General features: G+C 40.7%; 1 protein-coding gene across 1 annotated transcript; it reads right to left on the bottom strand.

The window, feature by feature from the left end:
- Window positions 1-4,699: 4,699 nt before the first annotated feature.
- CHADL (chondroadherin like) lies at window positions 4,700-14,852 on the bottom strand. Its single transcript, XM_063309324.1, has 4 exons — window positions 14,655-14,852; window positions 11,829-13,493; window positions 7,125-7,291; window positions 4,700-4,877 (listed from the first exon to the last, which is right to left on the bottom strand). Exons 1-4 carry the CDS (start codon window positions 14,850-14,852, stop codon window positions 4,700-4,702), a joined length of 2,208 nt encoding a protein of 735 aa, XP_063165394.1.
- Window positions 14,853-23,413: the final 8,561 nt, after the last annotated feature.

Consider the following 23,413-nt stretch of genomic DNA (forward strand, 5'->3'; position numbering starts at 1 on the left):
ACAATTCAGAAAAAGTACAAACACATCACAAAGTTCACAAGATTTTTTAGGTAAATAGATTATTTTTTTTAAAGCAAACATGTGGAAGACATGTTTGAATCTTGCCTCCCAAGTGGACTGGTCAATTTGTTCTGCCTCGTGATTGCTAGCTGAATACATAATGCAAAATAAACGTATATATTTTCCAAATTGTAATAGCTTAGAGATTACAACTATACTTTGAATGTAGTTTCTGTTTTTCACATTGCTGGATTGATCACTGTTACTAAACAAGTAATATCCACACTGTGTGCACAATTATTAGGCAAGTTGTATTTTTGAGGATGAATTTCATTATTGAACTACAGTGCTCTCGGTCAATCCAAAATGTTAATAAACCTCAAACCTGAATATTTAAGAAAGTAAAAGTGAGGTTTTGGCTTTCTTAGGAGCATATCTATGTGTGCACAATTATTGGGCAACTATTAGTGTGCAGAATTATGCAACTAAATGAAAAACAAAAATTCCCCCATCTCATTTATTTTCATCTGTTAAAGTGAGAATAATAAACAACTCAAAATTTACAAATAAACATTTCTGACATTTCAAACAAAAAATCAGTGACCAATATAGCCACCCTTCTTCGCAATAACAGTCATAAGCCTTCCATTCATGGAGTCTGTCAGTTTCTTGATCTGCTGATGATCAACTTTTTGTGCAGCAGCAACCACAGCCTCCCAGACATTGTTCAGAGAGGTGTACTGTTTTCCTTCACCATAAAGCTCCCGTTTGAGAAGGGCCCACAAGTTCTCAATAGGGTTTAGGTCACGTGAGGAAGGGGGCCATTCTTTGATCTTTGAGGCCTTTACTGGCTAGCCATGCAGTGGAGTACTTTGATGCATGCGATGGAGCATTGTCCTGCATAAACATCATGGTCGTCTTGAAAGATGCAGACTTTTTCCTGTACCACTGCTTGAAGAAAGTGTCTTCTAAAAACTGGCAGTAGGTTTGGGAGTTGATTTTGAGTCCATCTTCAACCCGAAAAGGTCCAACTAGCTCATCTTTAATAATACCAGCCCATTCCAGTGCCCCACCTCCACCTTGCTGGCATCTGAGTCAAAGTGGAGCTCTGTGCCCATTACTGATCCAGCCACGGGCCCATCCATCTGGTCCATCAAGAGTCACTCTCATCAGTCCATAAAAGCTTTGAAAAATCTGTCTTCAGATATTTCTTGGCCCAGTCTTGCCGTTTTATGTGTCTTGTTCAGTGGTGGTTGAGTTTCAGCCTTCCTTACCTTGGCCATGTCTCTGAGCACTGAACACCTTGTACTTCTGGGCACTCCAGGTAAGTTGCAGTTCTGGAATATGACAACACTGGAGGATAATGGGTTCCTGGTAGCTTCACGTTTGATTCTTCTCAAATCTTTGGCAGTTAATTTGCGTCTTTTTTTCTCAACACGTTTCTTGTGACCCTGTCAGCTATTTGCAACAAAAAGTTTGATGGTTCTGTGGTCACATCCCAATATCTTAGCAATTTCAAGAGTGCCGCATCCCTCTGAAAGACTTTTTACAATTTTTGACTTTTCAGAGTCAGTTAAATCTCTTTTTTGACCCATTTTGCCTGAGGAAAAGAAGCTGCCTAATAATTATGCACACCTTGATATAGGGTGTTGATCTCCCTAGGCCACACCCTCCCTCATTTCACAAATACACATCACCTGATATGCTTATATCCAATAAGCATTCAGGTTTATACAGCTTAGAGGTGGAAAATATTTTATTTATTTATTATTCAGATTTCTATCACCACCCATCTCCCCCCAAAAGGGGGACTCTGGGCAGGTTACAATAAAATTCACCTTAAACCCACAACATCATAAAATCACCAAGTCAACACCTACAATACTAAAATAATAAATACATATAAATATGGAATCCAAGTGGGAAATTTCCATTCCGTAGGGAAAACTCTACATCACCAGCCACCCCCAGGAAGAGCTGTTGCCCTTCCCATCCCAGGCGAGGCGGCAGAACCAGGTCTTCAAACCCTTCCGGAAGGTCAGGAGCGAAGGGGCCTGCCTCATCTCGGGGTAGAATGTTCCATAGGGCGGGCACCACTGCAGAGAAGGCCTGCCTCCTGGACCCCGCCGGATGGAATTCTCTTGCAGACGGGGTCCGTAACATGCCCTCTCTGCATGATCGGGTGGGACGGGTTGATGTAATGGGGAAGAGGCAGTCCCTCAGGTAGCCTGGCCCCATGCCATGTAGGGCTTTAAAGGTGAAGACCAACACCTTGAATTGGACCCGGAAGCAAACTGAAACCCAATGCAGCTCATGCAGTAAGGGTGTTTCTTGTGACCCTGTCAGCTATTTGCATCAAAAAGTTTGATGGTTCTGTGGTCACATCCCAATATCTTAGCAATTTCAAGAGTGCCGCGTGCTGATCTTGGAGCGCTCATCACTGTTCGTGCGGCTGCATTTTGGACCAACTGAAGCTTCCGGATACTCTTCAAGGGTAGCCCCATGTAGAGTGCATTGCAGTAGTCTATATGGGAGATGACCAGGGCATGAGTGACTGTCCGGAGGGCATCTCGATCCAGGAAAGGGAGTAACTGGCGCACAACCTGAAGTTGTGCAAAGGCCCTCCTGGCCATGACTGCCAGCTGCTCTTCAAGCAGGAGTTGTGAGTCCAGGAGGACCCCCAAGTTATGCACCAGTTCTGAATGGGGCAGTGCAATCCCATCCAGAACTAAAGATGACAACTTCCGGGATACCGAGGAGCCATCAACCCACAGCCACTCCATCTTACCAGGGTTCAGCTGAAGCCTGTTGTTCCCCATCCAGACCCCCACAGCCCCCACGCACTGAGAGAGGGCAGCCACCGCATCACTTACTTCAACCAGGATGGAGATATATATCTGAGTATCATCAGCATACTGATAGTACCTCATCCAGTGGTGACGGATGATCTCACCCAGCGGTTTCATGTAGATGTTAAATAGGAGAGGGGAGAGAGTTGAACCCTGCGGCACCCCGCACAGCAGGGGTTGAGGGTTGGATCTCTCATCTCCTATCACCACCGACTGGGACCAGCCCTGGAGGAGGGAGGTGAACCAGCACAAAACCACGCCGCCCACCCCCAACTCCCTGAGCTGTCCCAGAAGGATACCATGGTCGATGGTATCGAAAGCCACTGAGAGGTCAAGGAGAGCAAGGATGGATGCAGTGTCTCCATCCCGCTCCCGCCAGAGATCATCCATAAGTGCGACCAATGTAGTCTCTGCCCCATATTCCGGCCTGAAACCTGACTGAAAGGGGTCTAGATAATCCGTTTCATCCAGAATCCTCTGAAGTTGTAATGCCACCACTTTCTCAACCACCTTCCGCAAAAAGGGGAGGTGGGAGACTAGATGAAAATTGTCCAGAACAGTAGGGTCCAGCGATGGCTTTTTGAGGAGGGGGTGTACCAGTGCCTCTTTAAAGGCAACCGGGACCACTTCCTCCCTCAAAGATGCATTAACCATCACCTGGACCCAACCACACGTCACCTCCTGAGCTGCTTTCACAAGCCAGGAAGGGCATGGGTCTAGATGACACGTGGCATTTACGGTCTGGAGGATCCTGTCCACTTCCTCAGGTCCAACAATCAGGATCAAACTGTTCCCAGATAACAGGGTGAATACATTCCCTCAGCATCTCCCCAGACTCTGCCCCATGCTTAGAGTCCAACTTGGACTGAATCTGAGTGATTTTACCCTGCAGATGCTCAGCAAACTCCGCACGGCCCTGTAGGTGGAAGACAGAGCCCCACCTACCTAATAACGATTGTGTAATTTTAAACAGGGCCGTCGGGTGGCATTCTATGGACGCAATGAGAGCGGAGAAATATTGGTGTTTCGCCGCTCTTACCGCCACAAGGTAGGCCTTAATAGTGGCTCTAGCTTGTGTTCGGTCAGATTCAGTCTTTGTCTTCCTCCAGCGGCACTCTAGGCATCTCTTAACCCTCTTCAAAACCCGCAGTTCCTCCATGAACCATGGGGAGTGCCGGGTTTGAGTGGGCAAGAGAGGCTGCACAGGCACGACCCTGTCCAAGGCCCCAGCCACTTCCCTATTCCAGGTTGCGGCCAGGACCTCCACTGGACCGTGCAGCAGATCCCCGGGTACAACCCCCAGCTCCTTCTGAAACCTTACTGGGTCCATCAGTTGCCAGGGGCGGACCAACCGAATGGGTCCTGCCTCCCTGCAGAGGGGGGCAGCACAAGAGAATCTCAAAGCCACCAGGGCATGATCTGACCATGACAATGAGGACAGATCTACCTCTTCCCTCAGATCACATTGCCATTGCTCCGACAAGAAAATCAAGTCTGGAGTGAGGCCACTGTCTCAAGTTGGGTCCCGAATAATCTGGGACAGGCCCATGGCTGCCATGGTAGCCATGAACTCCTGAGCCGCATCTGAGGCACACCCCAGGGAAGGCAGGTTGAAGTCCCCCAAGACCATAAGTCTGGGGAACTCCACCAGCCCTGAGACAGCCTCAAGCAGCTCAGGCATAAAAATGATGATACGGTCAAAATACTCACTTGCCTAATAATTGTGCACACAGTAGATCTACAGATCATATGTGCATATACCAGCATCTTCCTTCTCAAAGCTGTGTTTTTATCATAATGAGATGATCTTAGTATATATCCTTGATTCCTGGGCTTCCCACCTGCTTCCCTCATTTGGAGCAACTTCTAACCCTGGTTTTGGCCTCAGTTAAGCTGGCTTGTTTGGCCTTCTTGATATTCCAGCCTGGGCAACTTTGGAAGATAGTGACAAACTTTACTTTTTGGTTACGTAGATTTGCTGGAGAGCCACAAGTGGCTCCTACTCTCAGGTTCAAGTTATCAAGCCACCTGGAAAACAGAAGGAGAAGAAACATCATAACACAGTACCCAATCACTGGGCCTGCATCTCTTTATACTTAGGGGTTTTTTGTATTAGTGGTTTCACACTTGATATATTGAGAAATTGTTCATTTGTGAAAACTGAGGAGCAGGAAAGGATGCTGCTTGTTTATGATGTTTCCAAGAATGTTCTCAGTACAGTATTACTATTTTCTAAGGAAAGTGTGAAACGTAGTTAATCAGCTTGACAACAAAAGGGTCATCCATCAAACTGTCACTTGTTGAGATGGGCAGCTATAGAAATCAAATAGATAGATAAATTATATGAGCTTGTATAACCACTATTTGACAATGAAAGTTGAGCCGAGACTAACATTTTAGCATTTAAGATCTATAATTCCTTCATTGAAAAAAGTAAATCAGAAGTGAGTTGGTAAAAAAGAAGTTTTGATTAATATCTATGATTTGATACTCCTTTTCCTCTCCCACCAACTAGATATAACCAACTATACTTTGCAAAAAGAAAGAAGAGTATGTTAAATTATTCTTGAGATTTCTCTTTGGCATTGCTGGCCCAAGCCATTTTGTCATTGTTCATGGCTATGGGATAAAATCCAGGTGGATGATCCCAGGTCCTCTGTTATCTCAGTAAGGATGCTGTATCACACATTCATTTATATATTATATTTACACCAGCCATTCTATTTACACAAATATTCAAAGCCATTTATAACACAAAATAAAAATACAGATTTTAAAACAAACATCACTATCAGTAAAATTAAAAATTAAAAATCAATTCACAATTAAATTGGTGAAATATATGTACTTTTACTATTTTTCTAAATACTGGGAAAATAAGGGCAAAATATGCTTCCATGAGGGAACATTCTATAGCCTGGTAATCACACATAAGAATCCTTTTGTGTACCAAATAGATGAGACTCTGGCAGCAGAGGCATCTTCAACAGGGTGTCTGTTGAAATCAAGGTGGGCCGACAGGCTGTAAACTCTTATTTCTAGTACCTGAAATTTGTATGTGGTAGGCAATTGGCAGCCAGTGGAAATTGTTCAGAATAGATATCATAGGATCCTGTATCTTGCACTAGCTATTTGTCTAGCCACAGTTTTTGCCCCAATTAATGTAGATGTTAAATAACATATAGGAAAAGGCTAAATCCCATGGGCCACTATAGTTCAGCAGTCTAACAGTCAAACAGTGGTCTCCAACGCTACTAACTAGACATGACCCAACAAGAAGGACTGTGTAATAGTGCCCCCAAATCCTCAGCCAAAAATAAATCATGGACAATGATATTAAAAGTCATAGCTGTGCCAATCTCATTCAGTTTCTAAGGTACATCATCAAAAGATGAGCAAAATAGTCTTAGTGCCATAGATTGGCCCAAGTCCTAATTGAAATGGGTCTAGGCAAGCAGTGTCATCCAAATGTATCTGGAATTTGAAGGCCATCCCCTTCTCAATTACCTTAACAGAAAATGAATATTTGAGACTGAACTACAGTTATAAAGAGTTTTCAATGTTCTTATAACTGTACTCTTTAAACAGGTATATATTCTGTCCTTAAGGAGGTACTGATCACCTCTTTACTGTGGAGCCATTTTTTTCCTGCACCATTTATTGGTCAAACTGGTGGTCATTTTTCTCTTTACCCTGTCCAGCTTCTCAAATTCCATGTAAACAAGACAAGCTGATGTAGTCAAGATTATTTCCCTGTGACCTGCCCCAACACTGAATTGCTCACAGCTTCCTGATAAACCAAGGTGTTAGAGGGAAAATAATATTTAGGATTATCTTCCAGATGATCTGGGACTACAACTCCCCCAAACAGCTAACCAGCATGGCTAGATGAAATTCTCAAAATTGCAGGCTAATTACATCTGAAGGAACTAGACTGGGAAAGATTCCTGTAAAACAATTCTCAGATCATGTGCAGCTGCAAGTGTAAAATCCAGTTTTTCCAAACTTTGAAGCAGCACCCCCTCCACCTCTACTTTTAAAAAAGCGATTGATTCCAGAGAAATAATCTAACCATTTAACAGAGGGCTGATCGCCAGGCACTTGTGTGGTTTTTGTCAATACAGCTTTGAATAATATATATTATCATTTAGCTGATTTAGTATAAATGTGCTAATAGGTGGACATTAATATATTTTCCTTATTCCAGCCTATAAGAAAAGGGACAAATTTGCTATTTTAGAAGCCTGTGAAGAATACTGGGAATTAATGACTTACTTGCGTAATGGGAGAAGTCGACAGTCACAGGAGAAAGGGACATCGTTCAAGTTGATTACCTCCAGAGCAGTGAAGCCATGTAAATTAGGTAAATTTTGCATTCTGTTATTCTCCAGATACAGACTTTTGATGTTTGGACCCAAGCCAGTAAAGGCACCAGAAGAAATCTGCCAACACAAGTTGGCAATGATAAGTTCAAGATCGGCAGAAGTAATTTACAGTTATCCCAACCTTCTGTTTACACTGGCCCGCTGCATGCTTCCAATAATTGTAAGAAAATTAATGTATTCCTAATCTCCAAAACAGCCAACAGTTTCTTGTGTAATTAAACAGAACTTAAGGTTGGAGAAGATAAAACATTAACAGACTTGACTATAATTAGCCTATATCAATAGTATACCTCAAAGTTTGCATGCAATCTCCAGATTCTTGCATGCAGCCACCTGAGTTTATCCAAAGGTTGATGTTCAGTTGTAATTTGTAATATGTTTTCATAAGGAAATTATTAAATACACAGAGTAATAATAATTTAAATTTAGTTCATATCCTGGCCCTACAAACTCTTAACTCTCTCAGAGTTAAAGTGTAGGCAACAATCCAAAAAACCTGCAGGCCAATAATTGTAAGAATTGTGAAATACCGCATTTCACATTTTGAAGCAATTTCTTTGGAATGGAAGAATTCATATTGTTTTCTCTCCTTTTCTGATTATTATTAGGCTGGCTGCACTTTTAATTTAATTTTAATTCCCCCTCACGTCCTGGTGTGCTGTCTCATTGTGGCAGCTGTGTCTGTTCCTGTGGGGGATGAGTGAAGAATGTTGGGAGTACAGGCCAAGAGTATATATTCTCAGCAGGGTTCTCCAAGGCATGAAGGCCATCCCAGCTGCCTGGCTAAAGTGAGCAGGCACCTAGAGTGGACAGCACTGATACAGAAAAATGCTGGAGGTAGATGATCACTTTAATGACAATGACAAGGGGAGCATTTTATACTATGTGGGAGAAAGCAGTGGTAAACCACTCCTGTATTTTATGAAGAAAACCACGTGTATAGACAATATAAAATGATTGAAAATGTAGTCCCAGATGATGGGCCCCTCAGGCTGGATGGCACTGTACATACTTACAATTTTATTGTATTTTATACTGTTTTATTGTGAACCACCTAGGGTCCCCCGAGTGGGGGAGATGGGCAGTAATAAAAAGATAGATAGATAGATAGATAGATAGATAGATAGATAGATAGATGATAGTTACTACTGAGGAAGAGCTGAGGATTTTTCAGAGTATTTATGGTGTTTGTGGTCATGTTCAATAGAACATGCAGGCAAGATGTGCTGCTTATAGTTGGGGACTAGAATGCCAAAGTTGGAAATAATAAAGAAAATGTAGTTGGACTACCTGGTCTCGGAAACAAAAATAAAGCAGGACTTACCAATTTCTGCTAATCCAATGATTTCTTCATTGCTGAGTCTTCCAACTATAAAAAATGATGCCTCTATATATGGACATTTCCAAATGGAGTACACAAAATCAAACTGACTATATTATTGGTAGAAGGAAAAGCTCAGTTATAACAAACAAGTGGCCAGGGCTGACTGTGCAACACATCATGTGCAAGTTCCAAGTTAAGCTAAAGCAGAAGAAAGCAACTGATTTCCACAATATGGCATTAAGCATACAACCACCATTTTCAAGGAGAATATTGGGAATTGCTTTGAAGTCCTGAATCTCATTGATAGAGAACCAGTGGGACTGTGGAATGAAATTAAAATAGTTAAAGATGAATGTGGCCAAGATGAAGAAACAGAAGAAAGCAAACTGGATGTCAGTACAAATGGTGGAAATTGCCAAGAAGAGAAATAAAGCCAAGGCAAAAGAAATAAAAATCTCAGAAAGAAACTTAACAAAGAGTTTCAGAGAGTTGTTAGGCGAGACAAGAAGCAGTACTGCAACAATATACGTAAAGACATTGAAGATGGAAACACACAGAAAAATAAGGAAAGATTTCCAAAAGGTCTCTAAACAAAGAAGGCTGTTCAAACCTTCTGATATGCTAAAGATGCACATGAACAGAATAACTACTCAAAGAAGCTCAAACAAAGATGGAAGGAGTATACTGAAATCCGTAGAGTGGAAATGTCTATATCCAAGACATCCTAGAAGATATTTCCTACTTACAGGAATCTTTAGTGCTGGAAGATGAGGTTAGTTCCGCACTCCAGTCATTACCAAATCAGAAGGCTACAGGAATTGATGGAATATCTACAGAAATATGGGAAGCAATAGAAAAAGAATCAGTAAAGATTCTAATTACAGTGTGCCAGGAAATCTGGAGAAAGTGGCCAACTTATTGGAAAAGGTCAGTTTACAAAACCAAAGAAAGGAAACTTACCAGAGTGTGCATACTATCATACAATATCCTTAATTTCACATGTTAGCAAACTGTGTTTAGGATCATCCAATGGAGATTAGAGCCCTACATCAAAAGGGAGATGTTCAAGCTGGCTTTGGAAAAGATTGAGAAATAAGAAACATTATTGCTGTTGCATGCTGGATAACTAAGAAAGCCAAAAAAATACCAAAAAGAAGTCATTATGTACATTATTGTTTTTGTCTGGAAAGCCATCTTGTAATTATTTTGTACTTCTTTTTGGAGTAATGTTATTGTATCTTTATTTTTTTTGTATCTTTTTATGTTCTTTATTTTGTGAGCTGCTGCAGAAGAAATGCTCTTGAAGGATAGGAAGAAGAGCCGTTACCAAGGCAACAGTCAGATACAAGGGGCCTGACTTCTGGGTGGGGAAAATGGCAGATTGACATGTCTCTGGAAGCACAGAGACAATGCTGAGGCTGGAATTGCAATTGGGCGAGGTGCCCGGTTTTGCAGAGCTTCTCTGGAAAAAAGAGAAGCCGAAGAAATCGCCCATGTGTGTTCCAGATGGCTGCACCTCACAAGGAAGCCTGCAGGATCTGAAAGACACCTTGGGAGTAAGAGCACCAGGAGCTGAGGAAGGAAGATCAGGCTTGCAGCCTCAGCGGAGCCTTTTAAAGGACACTGGGTCCGTCCAAACCCCACTTTCTAAATCACTTTGGATTACAACTAATTAAATGCTAAAGAGATCTTCAGAATGGCAGTTCATTTGGATCATCCAGAAAGTGTTCCTACAACCTGTAGCATATTTAGCAGAAAAAAAACAGGATTATAAAAATCAACTTGCAGCAAAAAGCACAGTAAGAATTTGGATTACAAAAGTTTTTAATGGATAAAGGGTCCAGGGGAATTTTTTGGACTTTGTTTACTTTAAATTCCTGGGAAATAATTAAATAAACCACACACACCTTCATGGGAAAGTATTTTGTTTAGGCCCACTGAGGAAAATGACTGGTGGACTTTCTTAAACAAAAAGGATAAGAGATCGCCATACAAGTGCAGACACTGTATAAGAGAAGAAGCACCAAGGCTTTAAGCAATCATCATGAACGTGCCAGATTCAAGAACCACGAAAAAGGGGGGAAATAGGTAAAAGCTAGGTTTTTTTCTTATTTTTTGGATTATAAATCAAGACCAAACTAATGAGAACAGGTGCAGCAAGCCAGCTTTAGAATTCTAAGCCACCTTTAGAATTAACAATTAACAAATTAACATTTGAAGTGGTGGATAGCGTTTGCCTTCTGGGATCAACTATTAATAAGAAAGGAACCAGCATTCAAGAAAGATGCTATGGATTAGCACTTGATATCAATGATAGCAATGAAGTCTTTGGAAAAGATACTCAGATACCATGAAGTGTCTACACCTTCAAATATCAAAATCATGCAGGTAATAGTTTTCCCTGTGATACTCAGTGGAAGCAAAAATGGACTTTGAAGAAGCAAGTTAGAAAAAGTATTGATGCTTTGAATCTTGATGCTGGAGAAGACTCCTGAGAATAGCCAAGACAACAAACAAATCAATCCAGAGTTCCTACTCAAGGCACAAATGACCTGGCTCAAATTACTGTATTTTGGATAAATTTTGCAAAGACCTAGTATTTTGAGAAGTCTATAATGCTGGGAAATGTGGAAGGAAAGAGGAGAAGCAGATGACCAGCAACAAGCTGGATAGAATCATTTGTGGTGGTGGTAGGGTTTGAGATATAAATCATTTCCAGCCCTCTCTGAAGATGCAAAGAACTGATGTGTAACTTTTCAGGTACAAAGCACAGGCAATGATCCATTATCAGCTGCATAGCAAAGAGGGCTTTCAAAGGGTCAACATCTTTCCTTTGTTCTACAGCAAACTCACTGAGTATTTTTCATCCTATAGCTATTACAAATATAAGAGCAGCTTTCAAGATCCAGTGAATAAGATCATTTCTTGCAATCTCCAGATAAGGGAGAGAATCTGAAACTCCCTGGAATACTGCCAATTTCTGTAGGCTGATGATTTAACTTCCTGTATTACTATACCAGAAGTTCTATTTAAATGTATCCCTTTTTGTATTTTTTCCCAGTATTGGTGAGGTTGTACTTCGGGGAAATCGGCATAATATGATCTAATGGCTGATTATCAATACCACATAAATCATTTATATAATCTGAGTTACGTAACATTAAACAAAACATTAAACTTTTCCTGTAGCTGCAGGGAGATATTTTTGTGATGGTGACGATGGCAATGGAAGACGAACTTTACTCTCCAGCTCCCCAATCTCTAACTTACTTGCTCAAGGCCCATGTTATCCAGATGCAGGTGCTGCAGGGATCTTGCAATTGGAAGGAAGGCAGCCTTCCCAATGTATTTTATAGGGTTCTTAGACAATTTCAGTTCATTGAGGATAGGCAGGCCTCTAAGGGCCTTGGTGGGAATTTCTTGCAAAGAATTCTCATCTAGATGCAGTTTCTCTAGCATCTTGGCCTGCCTCAGAGCCCTAGGAGACAGGTGTGCAATGCGATTTCCTGTTAAGTAAAGACAGCGTAGTTTCTGCATCCCAGCCAGAGCATTATCTGGCAGCTGACTGATTGAATTGTGTTGGAAGTAGAAGGCAAAGAGGTTGGACAAGTAGCTGAAGGCATCCTTGGGTATTTGAGTGAATTTGTTGTGATCCAGAAAAAGATAAGCAAGTTGGGTTGTGTCTCTGAAAACATCAGCATCAACAGAAGATATATCGTTATTAGACAGATAAAGATAGATGAGTGTTTTTAGGTCCTGGAAAGCACCAGGTTGCAGCACTTCAATCTTGCAGTTCTGCAGGTGAAGCGAGGTCAGGTTTTTTAAGCCAAGGAATGAACCGTCTGGTATGGAATGGAACTCATTGTGTTGCAAGTCCAGAAGTTGAGTGTTGCTAGGAAATCCTTTGGGAATACTCAAGAGATTTTTGTTATCACACTTTCCATGCTGGTAATCTAATAAACAGGTACATCCTTTAGGGCATTTTACAGCACCCTCTTCTGGCTTTCTGCTGACCATTGTCAGAGGCAGATCCTCTTCCAAAGTCCGATGTTTACACTTCATATCTGTGGCCTGCAAGGATTCCAAGTGCTCTCCCCTGAAGGCAAGAGGACCAGCACAAACTACATCAATGTGTATTTTTGCTTTGTCAGCCCACTCTTTGAGGGGACGCATGTGGCAAGTACAAGGCATCGGGTTGCCTGTTAAGTTTATTTTTTTAAGGTAGACCATTTCTGTCAGGGGCTGCAGCACCAACAGCTGGTTGTTGTGCAAGTCAAGGGTATGGAGTAAGGGGCTCCTGACAAAAGCTCTGTCTGAGATCTCCTGAAGGGCCATGTTGTCCAAGTAAAGCTGTTTGAGATGAGCCATTTCAAAGGCCTCCTCACCAATGTAAGTGATGGGATTGTGTCCTAAATCCAGTTGATTTATGTCAGCTAGTCTAGACAGTGCCTCAGTGGGAAAGAACTGCAATTCATTATGATGTAGACATAGCTTTCTGAGTGTTGGTAATCCACCAAAAGCTTCATTGGCAAATACATTAAGTGAATTATGGGACAAATTGATCCACTTGATCATCTGAAGTCCCTGGAAAACCATATCTGGCAAGTAAACCAGGGAGTTCTTGGCCAAATTCAATAAACTAAGGAATCCAAGTTGTCCAAAAGCTCCTGGCTTTATTTCTTCAATATGATTGTTTTCTAAAATAAGCTGACGGAGGGAAGAGAGGCCATCTAAGGATTCTTGATAGATAAAGGCTATATTGTTAGAAGCCAGATTAAGATAGACTAACTGTCCTAATCCCCTGAAAGCCCCTTCCTCAATGCTGCTTATCTTGCATCTCTGAAGGTTCAAGTGGGTGAGATATGGAATGGACAAAAAGGTTCCTAAAGGAATCACTGTGATTTCATTATCCTGAAGAACCAACCTTTTAGTAATCTGTAGATTTAATAAAACAAATATTAGTTTTGTTCTCAATTAATAGCTCTCTATTCACTGGAACATTGCCTTGACCCTTTATAGCAGTTCCTCAAAGTTTTAGTTTTAATAGAAAATCAGGAAATTACATGCTGTCACACATCTACATTGTCCATTTGATAGATTATTTTTGAAACTCTGTAATCTTTGTTGCTAGGTAGTTGCTAAATATTAGAATTAAAAATGTTTGATTAAATAGATAGATACTTTATTGATTTAGTCTTTTGACCATATCAAATATGAAAAATAAAATAAAAGCCATAAGCATACACGTAAAAACAAGTAGATACAAATAAAACTGTAATACAAATTCATATCAATCTGTCACCCCTATAGTCAACTCCAATCTGATCTGTCCTCTTTAAGATTGCCTTTGATATGTTTGATTAAATCTTAATAGATTTTGGAAGCAGACAAACCAGCTGATACAAATCAGTTGCAAAATGGGTTAAAGTAATGGTCCCCAGTGGGTGCCTTCCTAATGTGCTGAGATTTTCCATCTCACCATAGCCTTTGCACCAGGTTAAGGAAGGCAAGATTAGAGGAAGTATACCATAGAGCAGTGTTTCTCAACCTTGACAGCTTTAAGGTGGGTGGACTTCAACTCCCAGAATTCCCCAGCCAGCCAGCCTGGCTAACAATATTAATAATTAATATTGTTAATTAATTAACAATATTAATTAATGTTAGCCACCCAGAGTTGTAGAAGTGAGATGGGCAGCTATATAAATCCTTTAAATAAATAAATAGCTCTAATAAAAAATGGATTGATGCATGCTCTTTTTGGAAATTTGCACCAAAGTTTAAAAAGGTAGGGTGAAATCATAAAAAACAACTCAAAAGTCTAAAGTGGAGGGTAAAGAAAAATTCAACAGTATACCTCCTCTTAAATTATTAATTTCTGATTGGTCATGTGTAAAATGGCCAATATATTGGGCGAGCACAATGGCATGCTGTCAACATTTCAAATTGGCCCCGAAGGTTTACCTACCATTTTCCTGTTTATACATGGCATATTAAATTGTTTTTTAATTTCAGTTTCTAAAGAATTTGTGCTATGATTTTAACGCATTGTAAGCCACCCTGGAAAAATCCTGGGTAAATGCCTTCCCATAGACTCACCTGAAGAATGTTAAAAGGCACTTTAGTTAGATTCTTATTCAAGCAAACGACTTGATACTTGATGCTATCACAGGTACAGATTTGTGGGCAGCGTTCAGCAACCAGACTTTCTGTAAGCAAGGCTGATACCAGGAGAAAGTTTGCAGAAGCCCACATCCTGGGAAGCAGCTGACTTGGGAAGAAGCAAAAGAAAGGCATTCATTGGACTACTGTATATTCATGTTTCTGTCTACATGCAAGGTGGGCAATAGCAAACTTAAATTTCTGCAGCTTTTTAACAGCTTTCAATAACACAGAACAGCAACTTGAAGAACTGTGCAAAAAGGGAATATATAAGTAATAGAAAATAAGCAGAATCAGGTAACAAAAATGGCTATTTCTCACATCTGGCATTAGTTACTGTTTAGTAGCAATAGTAAGATGATTCATATAATATGTTCACCTGTTAACACTGAGAAAGTATTTTTAATATTTCCTGCATTTTTGCCTTAAATTATAAACAAAATGGACAAACATAAAAGCAGCAATGAAAATTAAAGGCCAAAGGCCAAAAGAGAGAGGGAGACAGAGATAAATTCTAAATGGCCATATCTTTTGTTGCAAGCTGAAGTGCAATTTTTGGAGTTCTATCCATTAATTGTGTTTCAGTATAATATGAGTTGGTTGATTCTGGTTTGGAGTGTTGTATGAATCTAGCCAATTGTAGTTTATTCAGTAAACCAAGATTTAGCACAGGGATGGGTAACCAAATGTTTTTTGTGTATGTGTGGCCCCTACCATTGGCAATTGCTAAAATTTGGTGTTATTGTTTTCTGCCATCTAGAGGTAGGAAATGCTAAAACATTAAAAGAGAAATAGTAAGTAGTTCAAAATTAAAACAACAACAACAAGCAATGATAACCCCTTACTTCCTCCCCTCAGACCAAGGGGGGGGATGCATATTCTTGTCCAACCCAATCTGCATCATAAATCCAGCTATTGCAGCTACTGGTAACCCAAAAGTATTGAGGTCCTGGCCATAAAAAAGTTTCATATACAGGCTTAGCACAATGTATTTATTTATTCAGTAACCACAATAAGTGACCCCAGGTATATCATCTGCCAACAGATCACATCCATCAACCAACCAACCATTTGTCAGACTGTGTTAGCCAGTAGCTGAATGTAAAGAATATCAGTCAGTCAGTCACTGCTCATTGTTTCTGATTCAGATTGGCCAGTTCCTGAATGAACTCTCCCAAGCTTCCACTGTTCTATGAATTAACAGCAGCACTTACTCCTTCCTTCACAAAAAGGTTTCTGGCATCTCCCCTACTCTACCCCCCGATACCCCACAGAGAGTCCATGGATTTTCCACCTGTGTTCATGTACATTTGTCTGGTGGTTTGCAAAACACTCCTTATAAGTACTGTAGCTAATGGGCAGTTATAAGATCAATTTTTGAAACCGTTATCAAAAGGGTTGAGAAGCCTCCAAAGCCTTCTGTTCACCATGATATTAGATCATTATGGGAAAGGCTATTCTATACCTGTGAAGTATACTATCCCAGCAAATCCTCAGAATGTTGCATGGCAATTAATGTCATGATGATGGCATGCCATTAAAATTGCATTTTTCCCTTTGCTTTTGTTTATTTGTTCAGTCACTTCCGACTCTTCATGACTTCATGGACCAGCCCACACCAGAGCTTCCTGTCGGTTGTCGCCACCCCCAGTTCCCCCACAGTCAAGTCTGTCACCTCTAGAATATCATCCATCCATCTTGCCCTTGGTCGGCCCCTCTTCCTTTTGCCTTCCACTCTCCCTAGCATCAGCATCTTCTCCAGGGTATCCTGTCTTCTCATTATGTGGCCAAAGTATTTCAGTTTTGCCTTTAATATCATTCCCTCAAGTGAGAAGTCTGGCTTTATTTCCTGGAGTATGGGCTAGTTTGATCTTCTTGCAGTCCAAGGCACTCTCAGAATTTTCCTCCAACACCACAGTTCAAAATCATCTATCTTCCTTCTCTCAGCCTTCCTTATGGTCCAGCTCTCGCAACCATATGTTACTACGGGGAACACCATTGCTTTAACTATGCAGACCTTTGTTGTCAGTGTGATGTGTCTGCTCTTATCTATTTTACTGAGATTTGTCATTGCTCTCCTCCCAAGGATTAAACATCTTCTGATTTCCTGGCTGCAGTCAGCACTTGCAGTAATCTTTGCACCTAGAAATACAAAGTCTGTCACTGCCTCTACATTTTCTCCCTCTATTTGCCAGTTATCAATCAAGCTGGTTGCCATAATCTTGGTTTTTTTGAGGTTTAACTGCAACCCAGCTTTTGCACTTTCTTCTTTCACCTTTGTCATAAGGCTCCTGAGTTCCTCCTCGCTTTCAGCCATCAAAGTGGTATCATCTGCGTATCTGAGATTGTTAATGTTTCTTCCAGCAATTTTAACTCCAGCCTTGGATTCATCAAGCCCAGCACGTTGCTTGATGTGTTCTGCATACAGGTTGAATAGGTAGGGTGGGAGTATACCGCCCTGCCGTACTCCTTTCCCAATCTTAAACCATGGTTTGTTTAACAGATCCATTGTTCCATGGTCTGTTCTTACCACTGCTACTTGGTCGTTATACAGATTCCTCAGGAGGCATACAAGATGACTCAGTATCCCCGTACCACCAAGAACTTGCCACAATTTGTTATGGTCCACACAGTCAAAGGCTTTAGAATAGTCAATAAAACAGAAATAGATGTTTTTCTGAAACTCCCTGGCTTTTTCCATTATCCAGCGGATATTGGCAATGTGGTCCCTAGTTCCTCTGCCTTTTCTAAACCCAGCTTGTACATCTGGCAATTCTTGCTCCATGAATTGCTGAAGTCTACCTTGCAGGATCTTGAGCATTGCCTTACTGGCATGTGAAATGAGTGCCACTTTTCGATAGTTTGAACATTTTTCAGTATTTCCCTTTTTTGGTATGGGGATATAAGTTGATTTTTTCCAATCTGATGGCCATTCTTGAGTTTTCCAAATTTGCTGGCATATGGCATGCATCACCTTGACAGCATCATCTCGCAAGATTTTGAACAGTTCAGCTGGGGTACCATCATCTCCTGCTGCCTTGTTATTAGCAATGCTTCTTAAGGCCCAATCAACCTCACTTTTCAGGATATCTGGCTCTAATTCACTGACCACACTGTCAAAGCTAGCCCCAATATTATTATCCTTCCTATACAGATCTTCCATATATTCTTGCCACCTTTTCTTGATCTCTTCTTCTTCTGTTAGGTCCTTGCCATCTTTGTTTTTGATTATACCCATTTTTGCCTGGAATTTACCTCCGATGTTTCTAATTTTCTGGGAGAGGTCTCTTGTCCTTCCTATTCTATTGTCTTCTTCCACTTCTGCACATTGCTTTTTTAAAAATAATTCCTTATCACTTCTGGCTAACCTCTGGAATTTTGTATTTCATTGGGTATATCTGCCCCTATCACTGTTGCCTTTTGCTTTCCTTCTTTCTTGGGCTACTTCTAGTGTCTCAGCAGACAGCCATTTTGCTTTCTTGGTTTTCTTTTTCTTTGGGAAGTATTTTGTTGCTGCCTCCTGAACAATGTTGCAAACTTCTGTCCATAGTTCTTCCGGGACCCTATCTACTAAATCTAGTCCTTTAAATCTATTCTTTACCTTCACTGCATATTCCTTAGGAATATTAGTGAGCTCATATCTAACTGATCCCTAATCTCTTTAGTCTGATCCTAAATTGTGCAATAAGAAGTTCGTGATCTGAACTACAGTCAGCTCCAGGTCTTGTTTTTGCCTACTGTATAGATGTCTACCACCTTTGGATGCAAAGGATGTAGTCTACCTGATTTCAGTGTTGTCCATCTGGTGAAGTCCATGTATAAAGCTGTTTCTTAGGTTGTTGGAAGAGAGTGTTTGTTATGCAGAGTGAGTTGTCTTGGCAAAATTCTATCAGCCTATGCCACGCTTCATTTTGTTCTCCCAGGCCATGCTTACCTGTCATTTGACTACTTGCCTTAGCATTCCAGTCTCCTGTAATGAAAATAGCATCTCTTTTTGGCATATTGTCCAGTAGGTGCTGCAGATTCCCATAGAACTGATCTACTAGCTTCTTTAGCATCTGTGGTTGGCGCGTATATTTGGATCACTGTGATGTTAAATGGCTTGCCCTGAATTCGAATTGAGATCATTCTGTCATTTTTTGGATTGTATCCAAGCACTGCTTTAGCCACTTTACTATTAATTATGAAGGCTACTGTATTTCTTCTGTGGTCCTCTTGTCCACAGTAGTAGATCTGGTGGTCATCTGATGTGAAGTGGCCCATTCCAGTCCATTTCATCTCACTGACACCCAAAATGTCTATCTTTAATCTTGACATCTCATCAATAACCACATCCAATTTGCCCTGGCTCATAGATCTTACATTCCAGGTTCCAATGGTGTGTTGATCCTTAGAACATCAGATTCACCATTCACCACTAGCACCGTTGGCCACTAGCCATCCTTTCGGCTTTGAGCTAGCTGCATCATCACATCTGGGGCTAGTTGAACGTATCCTCTGTTCCTCCCCAGTAGCATTTTGACCATCTTCAGTAGATTTTGCTGAAGTAGATCTTGCTAAAGCCAAGTGAGAATTATGTTGGAAAATAATTGCCTTTGGTTTAGGCAAAGAGCATGCCACTGAATTTATTTAATGATAAACAAAATGACTTGGACAGTTAGCACCAAACCTTTTAATTAAAATCTCACTGTATTCACATAGATATCTTTGATATCATTTTAAAGTAAGAAGTGTCTGCAAAAGATGTTCCAATGTGGAGTACTCTTATTTAGGGAGCCAGCCAGCCATGCCATCTTTTAAATATTGCATTTCATTCAGCTCTCCTGTACAATTTTCCTAATCTACTTCCCAGAAGGAAGCCTGCCTTCCATACCCATGAAGTATGTTGAGCCTTCGTGGAACTTTTCAGTTCCTTAACTTTTTTCTCCTTTAAAAACATTTTAGCAGATCATAGTATAACCCCAAGCCTACTCATTTCTCTGTCTGTCCTTCCCTCCCCTGTGGGGCTGATGCACTTTTTGGTAACATAAGATGCCATGTTTGAAAAAGGAAGTTATTGTTGGGGGGTCTGTATGTTCTATTTCTGGGGGGAGGGATACAAATGGATATTCTCTATATTGTTAATAATCAACACCTCATACTGGGCAATGGCACTGCACTTTCTCAGACTCTGGGTGGCAGGCCCATGCTTGCATGCAGACAACCACCCAACCAGACGCAGATTCTCACAAGGAACAACAGGACCAATGCTAACATAGGAACCAGATCTTGCAACAAACCCAGCTGTCTACTTTGCTCCCTATATCTATATCAACAGCAGCATTACAGTCCCCACAAACTATACGCACAAGGTTAGAGGTACCTTCACATGCTCTTCCTTTAATGTGATGTATATCATCATCTGCCAGCAATGCCTGTCATGAGTGAGGATGGCGAGCAGGAGGCTCCCATCCAGGCTGTAAAGTGCATGCGTAGCACTGAGGAATTAGGTGGCCATTCAAAGAGACACAGATTGGGCCCGCCTTAGTCTTTGGGGTTTATATGTCTGGGTTTTCCCACGCTTCTTCAGTTTGTTAGGATTCTCTGTTATGTAGCAGTAATAAAACACTAGAGACCTACTCCTTGTCTCAGCGTGGTTCCTGGCTGTTAGGACAATGCCCCTTTGGATACTACAAAGAATAAACAGGACAAGCTTTGCACAAAATCAATTAACGCAAGTTTGACATCAGGACTCAAACAAGGTCAAAGTAATATCAGAGCATTTCAACCTTCCAGGACACTCCATAGTAGTCCTCAGAATGACAGTTTTTTAAAAAACAGGACTTTAACAGCACTAATGACAAAGAGATTGCTGAAACATACATCAAAAGGTTTCTGGCAATCTCAGATCTCAACAAATACAATGTTTTTTTTAACTATAGCTATTGATAAGGTATTTGTAATCTATCTCACGTGTAATCTGCATCTGTATAACGAATCTCTCTTCCCCTCCATCCCCCACAGCTTCACCCTGATTTAAATCTTACATCAACCCAGTCACTCTGTGCATCCGATGAAGTGAGTGGCAACTCACCAAACCTTGTGCCTTTTATTAAAGAACTGCCAGACTCATCCTGTTTTTTTGCTGCTTTACAGTAAACCTAAACAGCATCTAATAGATTTTCCTCCAAACAGGTCAGTTTATTTACCTTTTCCGAACTTAACTGGATCCTTTGTTCCACTAGGTGAAGGCCAATAAAGCTGAAGAAAATGCTGTGTCAAAAGCTCTTCCCTGCCAACTCCCAGAATCTTGTGAACCTTCCTGGAGCACCAGCAGAGCTGAATGAGCTGTTGTTCAGCAGGAGTGCGTCTTCCTCTCCCTCCCTCCCTCTTCCCGCCAACACACATCGACAGAATACTTTTTCTTTTATGTCTATGCTAATATTATGAAAATGGCACAAATACGTTAAAATCTTTTGGGTTGTCATTCTTAGAAACTGAATAGGGAGAGGCTGAAAACCAATAATAAAAAGTACACATTATTGGAATTGATAGGTAAAGTATGGCTTTGCTGCCAGCAGATGTGGCAATGGCCACCAATTTTGGCACCAACATTCATAACCAGTTGCAAAGGAACAATAAATAGAGGTATAGAGCCCACTACAGACCAGGGTTTTATTTATTTGTTCGTTTATGGTCAGTGACCAGCAAATAGCTACAACACTAAAGCCACACAGAATAGCAGGCTCAAATACAGTAAGAGCAATAAAACCACCATATAGACCTGCCAATTAAAACGTACATGTATAAAAAGTAAAAGTGAATAAAATAAAATGAAGCAAAACAAAATAGATAAAAGTTAGATAAAAGAACTTCCTCATGACATTGTTCCAAGATTAGGTCTCCTTAAACCCTTTTATGGTAATAGCTGCTGAAAAGAATTTGGCAGCTCTATTCAGACAGATGTGCAATATCAAAGACTTTTTGGTGAATCTTGGCTTTTGCTTTTTCCAGACATAGAGGTAACAAAGAGTGGATAGAAAGGCTGCAATAACACAGGCCAGCTATGATTTTTACTTTCCATCTTGATGTGAAATCATCAAGAAATAGCAGGGCCAGTGGGCCAAAAGAAAATAGAGGTTTGAGCTAATAAGGGAGATGGCAAACATGGACCTCACCTCCAGTGGGATCATTCCTGTGTCCATGCAAATTAGAGCATTTGGAACATAGCTTGAAGCCTGGAAGAGTGCTCACAGAAACTTAGACCGAACACCATCCAGGGCTTTAGATCATTGTAGGTGTATATCTGTGTTGTTGTTTATTCATTCAGTCGCTTCCAACTCTTCGTGACTTCATGGACCAGCCCACGCCAGAGTTTACAGACTTAGTTTTAAACAGCTTAATAGCATGATAGGTATCCATCTATCTCCTTTAGAGTGAAAAAAGCCCAGGATTGCCTTGGCATTATTATTGGTTTTGGCAGAGGTAACTCTAGATGGTTCCTGCCAGCTTCCAGAGGCTTGAAGAATTACTCCAAGATATTTAAAAGCTGGAACTTGTTCTATTTTGTTAGTTCCTATTTGTCATTGATGTTTATGGCTGCTAGGTCTTCCCGAGAAAACCATAATTTTAGTCTTGGAGTAATTAATTGTAAGACCTTCCTCCATGCAGAATTCTGCTAAGGCCCACAAACTTCTCCTAAAGCCCACCTGAGTAAGGGGGAGAATTGCTGCATTGGTGTCATACAGCAGCACTGTCAAATGTCTGTCCCTGAGCTTGGGATGGGGGTGATATTCTTTCTTGGTAAGAGCAGCAACCACTGAATTTTCAGTGGTGCTTAAAAGTTGGTTAACCCTTTTGAATTTTCAATATTTCTGCATAGATACTGTATGACCTAAACTGTGATCTGTTCTCCACATGTCCTAAAACTAGATAAAGAGAACCCAATTAAACAAATGAGTCAAAAATATTAAACTTGTTCATTGATTTTATAAAAATTAAATAGTAGGGGAGCTAAAATGCATCCCTGTTTCGCTTCTCGGCTGATTGGAATATCTGCAGCAAGATAGGCAGCTTTATTATATCTAACTTGGGTGACTGTGTCATGCAGCATCTTGATTAGTGGAAGTAGCCATTGGTTGATAGATATAGGGTGAGATTCCACCAGAATCTATCTCTTGGGATGGAATCGAAGTCTGATTTTAGATCCATCCATCCATCCATCCATCCATATATACCTAACATACTATTCCCTTTCTGAATAAGCAGTGTAACACATGGTGCAAAAAAAAAAAAGCAGGGGGAAGAATAGTAATCTAAAGAAATTAAAGGCATAAGATAATAAAAAGAAAAGAAAACATAACTAAAACTAGTTGACATCAGCATCATTCACTATATCTCTCCATACCTTACAAACCATTCTTGCTTTCAGCATGTCCAAAGCAAAACAAAAACGCCAAAAAATGGAGTGTACTGCTTTCCTCTTCAAATTATCTAATTCAATAAGTTGTACAAAATTTTGGTTGTGAAGACAGGGAAATATTGTTCCTTGCACATCACAGAGAAACTGTGTCCTCAAAAAAAAAACACCTTAAAATGTTTTCCCCCATCCCTGGCTCCAATGCATCAGTTGCAATGTAGAACAGGGAAAGAATATATTCAATCCTAAGGGTTACCTATTTTTATAATTATGGAAGGAATTGCATCCAGTACATTCC

This window comes from Candoia aspera, chromosome 7 (assembly GCF_035149785.1).
Source record: "Candoia aspera isolate rCanAsp1 chromosome 7, rCanAsp1.hap2, whole genome shotgun sequence".
NCBI classification, from domain to species: Eukaryota; Metazoa; Chordata; class Lepidosauria; order Squamata; family Boidae; genus Candoia; species Candoia aspera.

Coding starts and splice junctions, on each gene's coding strand:
- CHADL (XM_063309324.1), bottom strand. CDS start 14,852: ATGCCTTTCTTTTGCTTCTTCCCAAGTCAGCTGCTTCCCAGGATGTGG. Junction 13,494..14,654: donor TGCCTTTTAACATTCTTCAG/GTGAGTCTATGG, acceptor TTAAATCTACAG/ATTACTAAAAGGTTGGTTCT. Junction 4,878..7,124: donor CGACTTCTCCCATTACGCAA/GTAAGTCATTAA, acceptor TCTGTTTTCCAG/GTGGCTTGATAACTTGAACC.